At 40.6% G+C, this 13,109-nt stretch overlaps 1 protein-coding gene across 1 annotated transcript in view; it reads left to right on the top strand.

Annotated features, from left to right (window-relative positions):
• Positions 1-723: 723 nt before the first annotated feature.
• RMDN2 (regulator of microtubule dynamics 2) overlaps positions 724-13,109 on the top strand; it is a 49,502-nt gene continuing 37,116 nt past the window's right edge. Inside the window, exons 1-5 of the mRNA XM_030448069.1 lie at positions 724-812; positions 1,399-1,865; positions 9,222-9,411; positions 10,278-10,380; positions 12,427-12,487. Coding sequence (XP_030303929.1) covers positions 1,411-1,865; positions 9,222-9,411; positions 10,278-10,380; positions 12,427-12,487 — 809 coding nt within the window. The 5' untranslated portion in view covers positions 724-812; positions 1,399-1,410. The remainder of the gene's footprint in view (positions 813-1,398; positions 1,866-9,221; positions 9,412-10,277; positions 10,381-12,426; positions 12,488-13,109) is intronic.

Raw genomic sequence — 13,109 nt, 5'->3', positions numbered from 1 at the left:
GTTTTCTGGTGGATGGTCCTTCTTCCATTCAAGCCCAGAAACAAGAGACACAGAAGGCAGATCTAGAAAAAAGTACCACGATAAAGGTCTTGCAAACATCACCAATAAAAGTGGTGTCTCAGATGGGACACAGGCCTGGTACCTCCTGCACCCTGTTAAACTCAGATTGTTCCATGACTTTGGCCCATCTATAATAAACTTCAGTGAAATCAGCTTTGGGTCCTTAGAAAGGTAAAATTCCACTGCAGCTTTTCTGCAGGGGCTGCTCCTCTTCCTGACTACTGGGCTGGGGTTCTCCATGATTTTGCAGCTTCAGGCCTCGCTAATGCAGTACAACTACTGTTCGTCTAGGGAAAGTTCAGCTGGTGAAAACAAGTAGCCAACAGACTACAAAGACACATAAACAGGCAAATTTGCACTCGAACAGCGTATTCGAGCAATGTCTGAAGCAGGTGCAGCAGCCCCACGGCCCGGCGGGATCCCTGCAGCTGAGGCCCACCCATGCTCGCAGACGGAGACCCCGGGCCCAGCCAGGCCGGAGGTGCCCCTGGTGCTGCCCGGCACACGGGGCAGGGCGGTCCCGGCCCGACCTGGCCCGGCCCAGCGCCCTCCTCCCCAGGGGAGCGGCCCGTCACCCCGTCGGCCCGGACGGCCATTGCGGCAGAAGCCCGTCCCCTTCGATCCGGGTATCGCCGCCCCGGGGCGGCCCCGCCGCCGCCACCCTTCGCCCGGTGCAGCGGCGGGAGAACCGGGGGGGCCGCGCAGCGCCGCGCTTGGGCCGGACGCGCTCCTGCTGCCGGACTGGCCCGCCGGTACGTAACGGGGGCGGCGCCGGGCGCGGGGCTACCGCTGTCGCCGGCGGTGCCCCCTCTGCCGCGGCGGCCGGGACTGGGGCGGGCTGCGGGACGGGCGGTCCCAGGCGGGGAGGTGACGGCGGGGCTCCGGCGGGGGGCTCGGCGCGGTGAGGCCGGGGCGGCGGCGAGACACCTCTCCGGGAGACACGGGCTGCGCTACGGCCTGACTGACAGCTGCGTTTCCGCCGCTCTGCAGTCGCGGAAAATCCGATTATAGAGTTTCTCTCGTTAAAATAACAAAAATCAAAAAATGCCGCAAAGATTAAAAGTGAAGGCTGCGTCCTGGACACGTGCCGATGCAGCAGTGTGTGCCCCTCATCCCCCTGGTGCACCCCCAGGATCCCCTCCTGAGGTGTTTTTGTTGTCATAGCGCGTAGCCTTGTGTTGCAGAATCTCCTAGAGTTGTATTGTAACTTTGTATTTGCAGCATGAAGCCAGTTATTCTAGCCTTCTACTTTTGTGGCTTAAAAGCAAAGTAAATCATCTGGGTACTGTAGAAGCAACGTCTTTAACTTGAACTGTTATTGTTGTCTCACAATTTTAGGAGACTGCAGAAATGTCTTCCTTCAAAAATAAAGGACTAATACTGGGTATAATGGCAGGGACTGCTGGAATAAGCCTGATGCTGATTTGGTACCGCAGGAGCAGAAAACCTGGTGCAGCTGTGCATATACCTCCGTTCCTTGATGTAGGTAACAGGCTTAATTCTGTAGGTTTGCTCCATGAAGGTCCTAATGAGCAAGGAGTAGTAATGGTTTTACATGGAAGACAACTGCAGATACTAGAAAAATTGAATGGCTTGCTAGTAAGTGTGGAAGAACTGAAGAGAGAAGTGCAGTTTTTGAAAGAAGCAATTCCAAAGCTTGAAGAGCTTGTTCGAAATGAACTTCAAGGGAAGGGAGATGTTCAGAGAGTTAGCCCATCACACAGAGCAACAAAGCGGAGAAAAGCTGAGACAGCTTCTGGTGCACAAGAAGCTACCAGCTCTGAGGAGGCCGAAAGTGAAGGAGGGTGAGTCAATAATACTTTGTACATACTACAGTATATAGAGAGTGTGAATTGAATCATTACCTATGTGAAACTTTGTATTTTAAACAGAAGCCCTTTAAAAATTTTTGTATGTCTCTATATCCACTGTGAAAAAAATAAACTGAGTAATTTTTAGATCAGGTAAAACTCAGGGTGACCATTTCTGAATCTGCATTACAGCTGAAGCTGTATAGAATAATAATAGAAATTTTTAAGTGTACATTTGTTAACAATCTGATGCAGTGTTGCTACACAGCTATGCAATGGGAGGCAAAGTTCAGTGATTTTAAAAGTGCTACTAGTAAGCAAGTAGTCAAAGTTCAAACTGTACAAATGTTCGTGTGCTTTTCATGATATTTGTATTCTATGGACTTTAAAGATGAGTTATTACAGTGTTTTTCCTAAAGATACTACATGCTATGAAACCTGTTCCCAGAACACCCATACACATGGCAGTATGTGTATGTATATCTGCTGTTGTATACACTTTCTGGTGGCCTTGAAAATAATTATTTAGGGTACTGATTCAGTAAGGTAGCAAATTCCTAGTTCTAATCACAACTTCTTGTTCCATTATGGGTAATGGGACCTTATATATGTGTGAGTTGGGGCACATGCTGATGGATCAGATGTAGCTGGAGTCCAGGAGAAGGACTATATTTTTCCTTTAAAGTAATGTTAATTAGCTGAAGTTATGTTAATATTCTGAAGAAAAAAACGTGCCACATATAATAATGAATGCAATTCTAGTTTTTGAGAGATCCTCCAGGTTTATTTTCAGTTCCTGTGGGCAGAGTTTCTTGTTGTGTTACATCCCATGCCATATGCTTCACGAGTCTTATGTTTTGATACAGTATTTCGAGACTTGTGAGTTCTATTATGAATCATTTTTTTTATTTTGAGTATTCAATATTGGCAGAGCTATTCAAAGACATTTCCCCTTCATATGGTGTAGAAACATTTTGGTTCTCTTAGTTTCTCAGACTGTTATTAATTAGTTGGTTTGCACAGGCCTTTATGCTATGCATAAGATATTTGGAGATGTGGATAAGGCTTAAAAACCAGCTTATGGACAGTCAGGTTTGCAGATACAATATAGGGGTTATTCCACACCTTGCATTTGAGAAGCTCCTTTTTCTGCTCAGGAGAGAGGCATTTCTATTTGTGAACTAGCCATAGAAACTTGGCTGTTAAGGTTCTTCTGCCTGATAAAGAAACTGATGAGATGATCCTATAAAAGTGATTATAGTGTGCAGGGGATTTGTATGTGTCCTTAAGAGAGGCCATCTCTGACACGTATTTGTATACAGTCAGAAGGAAGATAATTCAAGGTTACAGACAACGTTAGTCATTTGGGTATGTGCTTTTCCAGAGCTATTTTTTAATTCGTTTTGAAAAGAGGTGGGTGTTTTTCTACAAACACCTTGTACTAATGTGCTTATTTTACATATTGTATCTAAATTTAAGATAATTTTATTTCATATAAGTAATTTCCTTTCTTTGGCATTTTTTTTCTTCCTCTTGCAAATAGAAACACGTTGTTAATCCTAACAGTGGTTCTATGGTTCATTGGGAGTTTGCCACTAGAGGCAACAACACACTTTTTTTTCCAGTTAATATGCATCACCACTTTCCATGGTCTAGGTATAACAGCATGTGTATTGTTTTACACTGTTCTATGGTGAATTCCACACAGTATTCAATTCAGTTGCTAGTCTGTGCACTAGAGTAATAATTTTTATCTTTGTTACAGATTAAATGTTTTTTCACTTTCTGTATTCTATCTGAAGTACATGCAGCATGTTTCACTGCCTCAACAGTTTTTTCATTGTCTAAAAGGCAGGACTTTGCTTCTGTTAGGCACTGGTTTTTACTAACGAATGGATAGATGCTGCGAGTTGACAGATGACATAATATTGAGAGTTTTGTGGACTTATACTGGATGATTACATGGCTTACAGATTTGTAACCTTCCAGAAAAGCTATTAATACTACCTGGTTTTTTTCCATTAAATATTTGAAACTGGCATTCAAACTCACTGCTTGCATCTGCTTTGGCCTTATTCTTAATGTCACTCTTGGTATTCAACACCTTGGGAAGAGAAGCTTTCTATTTTGCCTTTCAAAAATTATATATTTCTGTAAGTGGAAAAATATCCCATTAATGTAATAACAGCCTGAATGGAAAATACACTGAATGAATGGGACATTGATCAAATGCTGAAGAGCTTATGGTTTCTAATCTGTGCTTTAATTTTTTTCTGTTCTTAGTGTTTGTTTTTTGTTTGGTTTCCAAAATTTACTAGTGAAAACCTCAATCGTTAACTTTTGACAATGTGTAACAAACACTCATTCATTTACAAAATAATAAATTATGTCTATATGATCACCTGGGATGGAGAATATCACCTAATTCTCCTCTTTGTGATTTTAAAGCTATTTCCTCCCTGACACAGCAGTGATGAACCATAGACAGCAATGTCATGTTTGGCACTGGTCTTCAACTGGTCTGACATCTGAGTTTTTCAAATTACATTTGACACCAGTCACCAAAGATTTACTTCAGTAAATCCTCTTCCTACGGATGTTTTATTTATAATCTTTCCTTGAAATAGTTTAAATCTTCATCAGGAAGAGACACTTCTCTTGCCTGTTTCTGCGTATCACTTCACTTACCATTTCTTCATTTATTCATTTATTTTTGCTCCCCTTTTGTTTTAAGTGCAACCCTCCATTGACCTAAGAATGTGGTTTGCCAAACATTTCCTTGATGGCCACTTATTATTACTGGTGGATATGCACCCAGCAGCTGCCACTTTACAGGCATTCCAACAGATATTTTGAACCCGCAAAGTGCTTTTATCCTGTGGTGGTGTTTTAATACAGAGTAGCTCAGTTTTCCCCTAATGCAATACTAGATGCCTGAATTTACTGAACAGCCTAACTATGGTGTGGTGAACTCCATTTGTTCTTTGATCTTGGAACTGTCCTTTTGATCCAACTGACTCCTGTTAGTTGATCATTGCTCTTCACATCCTTATCACTGTCTTTAAAATAAAATCTATTGGTAATGAAGGTAAAAACAAGTTGTCACTGACTGTAAACATTTTTGAAGTTCTTCTAGTTCCTTAAATACTGTTCAATGTGTTTATCACATGTAAATACTCCCTTTTCTGATAAAATCTCTTGCAGGAAAATACCAAGTAAAATTGCAGATGTCAGTGTTGTTACACGAATGAGTTGTAAAGCACACTATAATGGCTCTTCCTTGGGTTTTAGAATCATAGAATTTTCAGGGCTGGAAGGGACCTTAAGGTCATCTAGTTCCAACCCCTCTGTCATGGGCAGGGACACCTCCCACTAGATCAGGTTGCTCAGAGCCCTGTCCAGCCTTCCAGCGATGGGGCTTCCACAACTCTCTGGGCAACCTGTGCCAGTGTCTCACCACCCTCATGGTGAAGAACTTCTTCCTTACATCCAATCTAAATCTGCCCTACTCTAGTTTGAATCCATTCCCCCTAGTCCTATCACCACCTGACATCCTAAAAAGTCCCTCACCAGCTTTCTTGTGGGCCATCTTCAGATACTGGGAGGCTACAATAAGGTCTCCTTGGAGCCTTCTCATCTCCAGACTGAATACCCCAACTATCTCTGTCTGTCCTCATAGGAGAGGTGCTCCAGCCCTCTGATCATCCTTGTAGCCCTTCTCTGGACACACCCCAGCATGTCCATGTCCCTCCTGTAAAAGGGGCTCCAGAACTGGTTGCAGTACTCCAGGTGGGGTCTCGGGAGAGCAGAGCAGAAGGGGAGAATCACTTTCCTGACCTGCTGGCCATACTTCTCTTGATGCAGCCAAGGATCCAGTTGGCTTTCTGGGCTGCAGGTGTACACTGACAGCTCATGTTGAACTTCTCATCCACCAACACCCCAAGTCTTTTTCCTCAGGGCTGCTCTCAAGCCAGTCACTGCCCAGTCTGTATCAGTGCTTGGGATTGCCTTGACTCTTGCACTTGGTCTTGTTGAACTTCATGAGGCTGGCATGGGCCCACCTCTCCAGCCTGTCAAGGTCCCTGTGGATAGCATCCCTTCCCTCCAGCTGCACCACACAGCTTGGTGTCATCAGAGAACTTGCTGAGGGTGCACTCAATGCCACCATCCATGTCGCCAACAAAGATGTTGAACAGGACCAGTCCCAACACTGTTCTTGAGGGACTCCACTTGTCACTGCCCTCCACTTGAACATGGACCCATTGACATCCACTCTTTGGATACAGCCATCAAGCCAGTTCTTAATCCACTGAGTGGTCCATCCATCAAGCCCATTTTTTACCATCTGGGAGACCAGGATGTTGTGTGGGACTGTGTCAAAGGCTTTGCTCAGGTCCAGGTAAATGATGTGGGTTGCTCTTCCTTCTCTATTGATGTTGTGACTTTCATAGAAGGCCACAAGGTTTGTCTGGCATGATTTACCCTTGGTGAAGCCATGTTGATTGTACCCAGTTACCTCTTATTATTCTTCTGCTTCAGCAGTGCCTCCAGAAGGATCTGCTCCATGATCTTACCAGGCACAGAGGTGAGACTGACCAGCCTGTAGCTCCCTGCATCTTCCTTCTTTCCCTTTTTGAAAATGGGGGTTATGTTTCCCCGTTTCCAGTCAGTGGGGACTTCACTGGACTGCCATGACTTTTGGAATATAATAGACAGTGGTTTAGCAAACACATCCGCCAGTTCCCTGGGAATGTATCCCTTTGGGTCCCATGGAGTTGTACACTTTCAGGTTCTTCAGATGGTCACGAACCAGATCTTCACTTACAATTGGCAGTTCTTCCTTCCTTGCCATTGTCATCTGTGACTTCAGGAGTATGGCTGGAGCACTTGCCAGGGAAGACTGAGGTAAAGAACTCATTGAGACACTGTTGTGTTTTTCCCTTCTCACAAGCTGTTTTATAGGTGTTGCTTTGCCTTGTTTAAAGCACACAATCAACAAGTAAACTGAATTCTCATTAAGGTTTAAGATGGTCTGCTCCACATTGAAATTCTTTGAGGATTCATACGGCAGATAAATAGAGGAGGTAGGAGAGAATTTCCCAGGACAGTGGGAGATCGGAAGGAGTAAGAAATGAGCTCTCTGCTGTTTCTCAGTATAAGTGTGGCCTGGAGATCATGTTTCTACAGGAGAGGTGGGATGAGGAAAGCCTTGATGCAGTATGCTCTGACTTTAAAAGATTATTGCTTGGTGATACTTTGTAGTTAGCTCCTCATCTAAGTTCTCACCATGTCAGATAGTGACCTACTTCACACTTCTTCCATTTGAGTCTCTCAGTGAATATTCTCTTGTGACTTACCTGGTGTCTTATGGATGTGATTGCCCATGACAGTTTGATACAGTGCTGCTAGAAATCTCTGCTGGACTTGTTTGGAGTGGCAGGACTTGGCTGTCAGCCTAACCTGGGACTTCATATTTTTGCTAGGCTAGTGACGTTCTCTAATAGTAACTTCTTTCTGTTTTCTAATGTTAAAACAGTAGTTGTCATAGAAATTTCAGCAGATGTTTATGCAGAGAATATAAAAATGACAATATCAACATTGACTTTCAAACACTGATGCCTTTCACATCTACCTGCTAAGGTAGCATTTGATGCAGTGCCCAAATTCCTGTAACTGAAGAGTGTTATGTTTGCAGTATCACATGGGAATTAGAAATTGCCTTTACTGTTTATTTGTTGCTACTATATATTATCTACTGCCCTTGTTTTAGGTTAATTGTGGAAGCCCTCTGCATTTATCTTTTATTGGGGGGTGGGGGTGGCTTCCAAACCACACAAGGCAAGGTACTTTCAAAACATACTTCATATAGGATGATGTCTTGGAGCTAAAAGACTGCCAAAATCGCTTGCAAGATGTTGTGTTTTCAAAGATGCTTCAGAAAACCAGAATAAATTTTCAGTGACTTGCAAAGAAAGATTCTACAGGATTTAACATCAACTTCAACATCATTGAGATTATGTAAAACAAATCTGTAGGAATGCGTGAAGTTTCCCATCTCTGCTCTGCTATATGTTGGTTTTCAGTTTGTGTAGGCATGGTTTATGAACATTGCTTTATCCAAAACAGTTTTGTCTTTTTTTTCCTATATTACCAGGTTAATTTTGCAGAGAAACTGTCATGTCACAGCTGGCACTACCATAGCTTTATAAACAATTGTACTTGTTCATTTACAGGTCGTAAGTCTATTTGCTTATGTTTTAGTCACTTCCAAAAGCAACATACTGAAAACAGAATATTTAAAAGCTATTACTATTAACCACCATTTATATTACTAACATCGTCAACTAATTGTATTTCTGAAAAAAATAGAGATTTTATATATTTTTACTGTCATAGCTTACTCTGATTATTTGGTTGCTTAATGCATATTGTACATTTCATACTTTTCATGCTCACAGTTACCATTTTAAAAGTCTCTGAACCTGGCAGCTGATACTTTTACATTGTTATGTGTGATCAGAACAGTATTTTCAAAGTGGTGATGTACAAGATGAGGCTTTGCTTTCCTTTTTTGGTACATAAGCAAAAATGTCTTTTAAAAAATTAAGCTATTCCCCTGCTTCTATATGAAATTGGAGGACCCTAATATATTCTCAGCACTTTGGACAGTAAGGCCACCTTCTTATCTCTGCATGGTATTTATGGCTTTTATAAATATTTCTTTGTCCTTGCTTGCCTTCTGCTGAGTACTTGGGCACTAAGCATGACAAATTAATGTAAGTTTTTTCCCAGTTTCAAGTATTCTGTCCTTGAAAATTATAAAAGAAATAAGTAAAGGAATCGATAACAGTGGCGTTATTGCTTATATTTTGATCTTAAAAGTGTTTAACAAAACATTGTATAAGTGATTCTTACAGCAGCACTTACCTTTGATTAGCAAGCTCATTCTTATTTTTTAAAATAGGGAAATCGAGGTAAAGAGTTAGAGGCCTATTCAGGGTTACAGAGCATGTCTTAATACACATTAATGATGTAAAGTGTTCTCCATTTGAAACACAAGGATACATGTGTTTCTAATATACGTCTGCTTTTTTAAAAAAATGCAATATTAGGCAACAGGGTGGTGTAATTAGTTGCTTGTTATGTTTGGAATACGTGCTGTCCCTTTGAAGAGAAAGGTTTTATAATAACAACGACAACAACAGTAATAATCATCTTGCTACCACAAATAAAAACTCCTTTAAGGTTGGGCAAGTGGAAGAAATTGCACTTCAGAATTTTTGCATTTGAATTTCACAATGTTTTACCAATAGTTTTTGAAAACATGGCTATTATTTTCTGTGATTTTAGTTATCTTACAGCTCATACTGATTCTGAAGGAGACTCTGAGGAAGAAAAGGAATGTATGAAATCACCTGATGCTACTGTGAAATCAGAAGAAGAGTTATTTAATCTTTTACAGCAGGTGGACAGTTTGCACAAGGGTTCAGAGGATGATAAAAAGGAGGCCTTCAGATTGCTGCTTGAGAAAGATGACAAGGTATTAATGGATAAACTAAATATATTGCTATTGCTATGCTTTGCATGGCTTATGAGAACTTCCTTAATACAAGCATTAAAGTGCACAGAGAAATGAAGATGAAATTTCATACATATTTTTAACATATAGTGAAAAATAAATATTTCAAGGTGGTGTCAATACTCATGTTGTGTGAATGTACAAGCCTATCCAGGCTCAATAACTTTGAGGCTTTGTTTGATGTATTCCAGCATGCAAAAGATCATAGGCTTTTTTCCTTAGAAATGCTACTTAATTTTGCTGGTTTTAAAATGGTCTCTGTGAGATAGTCCTGTGGAATTAAGTAGTAACCAGTGTTCTTAAGAAATCAAACTATGAGCCTGTAATGTGCCTTTTTGACATACTTCTTGTGAATCTTTCCATTGACTTTACAGTGCACACCTGTAACTCCAGATAAAATTTCTGAGTGTACTTAATTCAGTGTATCTGTTAATTCTTACTTGGTAAACATTAATCCTGATTATGTTTTCATTTGCATATTGAAATACTTAGGATGATAGATTACAAACTAATTGTGTCTGAGCGTCATGCTGGTGGCATACCTAAAGCAGGTGTATGTCACATCATCCACGGATCTCTTTTGCTTTCAAACAACTTCAAAAGTTATTTATGAAATTAAACCTTTAGACAATGAAGGGTATTTCAAAGCGCTGTCTTCTTTGCTTGTGAAAAAGTGATCTGCTCTCACATAAACTAGTAGTAGTATAGAAGGACACAAAATAACCAAATATCTATGCCATATTCTGATAACCTGCTTTAAGCATTAGGAAAGGAAGCTTTAAATCATGTCTGGTCAGTTTGATTGCCCATCTGTCCTCCACTTTCAGTATGAAAACTGTGTGGACTTTCTTTGGAGACTTGCACGATCTTATGGAGATCTGTTTGAGATGACCACTGATGCTGTGCAGAAGAGGAAATATGTTACTGACGGTAAGCAGAGGAAAAATATTTATGCAGAATGCTATCTGAATGTACTGAAACATGTTTTGGACTTTGGTTAGGTTTTCCAATCCAAGGAAATTTCTAGTCCAATAAATGAGAGCATTGGTATTGTTACAATGTTTTGCACAATAAACTGCCAGAGTATACAACTTCAGTCCATTCATTCCTCACTGAAATTGATGTTGAAGTCCTATTGTGGGTCACAGTTGAAGGTTGTTGACTCTGGATTGTGTCTTAAAATCCTGTATTTTGTTGAGCATCAGATGGATACAGAATATGAAAAGAAGAGACTGTTGGCACGGTTTCTTAATTACAGCCTTGAGAAAGCAAGAAGAATGAATAAGTGCCAAGGCAAAGTCAAGGTTTGTTTTTCTGCTTTCCTGTGGAAAAGGAATCATACCAGCATATCAGCAGGAGTTTTTTGTGGTGATGTTGGAAATGAAACTGCTAATGTGGAAAAACTGTTGACAAGAAACAGAAGTCATGGGACAGTAGATGTACCTCCAGGCATCTCTCCCCATGTGTTCTGTTTGACAGTGTGACCTCAACAAGGTTCTGATTTTCTTCTTCACAGCACTTTTTCTTTCTTCTTTTAAAAAGTATTGCCCTTTCTTTCAACTATCTGGATGCATAGGGGATAGAGGTACAGTGCACATGTCACTTTTAGTTTTGGGCCTCTTTATTACAATAAAAATTACATCTTTTCTACCTGTGTCACTCTCTTCCAGTCTACCCACTGTTCTTATAATAATCCTTTTTGCCTGTGTCTGGTAACACTTCTCTCTCTCTGTTCTCCGTTGCCTCTCCCTTTTTTGCTGCACCACGTTCAGGTTTTATAAGTGTATTCCATGTTCAGGTTATTTTATCTTTTGTGACTCTGTTCCAATTTTATACTTTTTGTTCTGTCAGCAGTAACAACATCACTGACCAAGCAGTTTTGGCTGCCCTTGGTCATCCTTAAAGGCCATGTCATGCCTTTGTGCTGCCATTAGATATTCCATAGCCAACCTCAGCTTGTCCAAGATCCTTGTTCCTATCCTTCTGTCATCTAGATATTCATGAAGACTTGCACCGTCTTAGATACTTAGTTGATAAGGTCTTTGCTTTAACAGCAGCTTGGCTTCTTTGTATGGAAATCACCCAGTGCAATGCAGACAAACTAAATTAGAACAGTAAATCTTGCTATTGGACACTTTGTCTTTACCAGTGACTACACGTAGCCTCAACTGATGAAAGATAACAGCACATAGCACAGCAAAGGACGGGGAGAAATGAAGAATGATGGAATGAAATTTGGTCTTAGGTGTTGAGTAACCAGCCCAGTTTGGCTCATTGTCACGAAGCGATGGGTGGCGGCAGCCGTTTTCATCTCTGTTTTTGGAAGTGGTGCAGAGAGATTGAGACTGTGGGGGTGCTGGCAGTAGTTTTGTGAGTTTTTTCATTCCACTGGGTTGGAGGACTGTGTATGCTGTTCTTTGTTTTTATGAAGTTAACTCACAATACAGAAATGTCAGTGTGGCTTAAGTGGTTGCAGCTGAGACTTTGCAAACAGCAAGCATCTCATCTGAACTTCTCACTGGGAGCATGGATTTGATCAAATCACCTACTGCAATCTTTATTCAGTTAAAGGTGGAACTTCATGGAAGTCTTTGTGCTGGAAAGGAACTTCACGTTTTTCATTCCTGTACCCAGGGAAGGAAATAGCTTTGCTGGTTATTCTGACAGGTGTTTCTCTAATGTGCTTCTGAGGGTCTTCTGTCTTGCAGATGACACAGCTTCCTTTGGCAGTCCAGTCCAATCCTTCCCTGATTTTAGCTGATTAGAAGAGAAGATACTAAAATTGCATATATATGTGTGGGTGTGTGTATGAGTGTGTAAATGCTGTAAATCCAGGGTGTTATCTTGCCATCTAAATGTTTACAAGAGCAGAAAGCAATTTTTATTTTGCAACTAAAGTATGTCAGGTTGTTTGTTCTTGGGTGTTGCTTAGCATGAGTTTGATAAATCCTTTAATATATTGTATTCCATTTACAGGAAAGATTAAAGCTGAAAAGGCTGTTCAGCTGGATGCCAGGAGTGCTGAGAGTCACCAGTGGTAAGTTAGATGAAGTGTGCATTTTTGCAAACTTACATGTATTTATCAAATCCAACAAAAAACTGTCTTCGGCTCTAAATAGTGCCCAGAATGACTTAAGTTTATCATGCTGCAATTTTAGATATATTTCATAGTTCTTTAGTTTGTAGATTTTCACAGTTGTATGGAACTCAGTTGTTACCAGTTGCAGCTAAAAATTACATTGAAGTGTTCTGTGAAGCATTTACTTTAGCATGTGAAACCACTCAGTTTATATAACACAACCATATTTCGGTGTGTACCAAGAAATTTAGATGAAAGTATTTCCTAAAACCTGTATGTTATTGCTCAAAGAAGTCATAGTTTTCCATTTACCTTCTATACTCTATTATACAATTTTTCCTCCAAACTTGGCACTTGGATTGATTTTGTAGATCTTTCCAGAACTAACAAATTCTACAAATGCAAATATTTTTTATCAAATGAACATTATAAGGTAAAAGATAATTCTGCTGAATTCTAGCTAATAGTTCTTCTCTGTATTATTTTATTAATCAATTCTACTGAGCTTCTGATTTCTTTTCTATTATTGTAAGCTTTTTCTTTACATTTTGGTTTCTGTGTTCTTCATTGATTTTGCCAT

The sequence above is a fragment of the Calypte anna genome, chromosome 3, assembly GCF_003957555.1.
Source record: "Calypte anna isolate BGI_N300 chromosome 3, bCalAnn1_v1.p, whole genome shotgun sequence".
Lineage (NCBI taxonomy): Eukaryota > Metazoa > Chordata > Aves > Apodiformes > Trochilidae > Calypte > Calypte anna.
The sequence above is the reverse complement of the archived record's forward strand: the minus strand, read 5'-3'. Positions and strand labels throughout refer to the sequence as shown.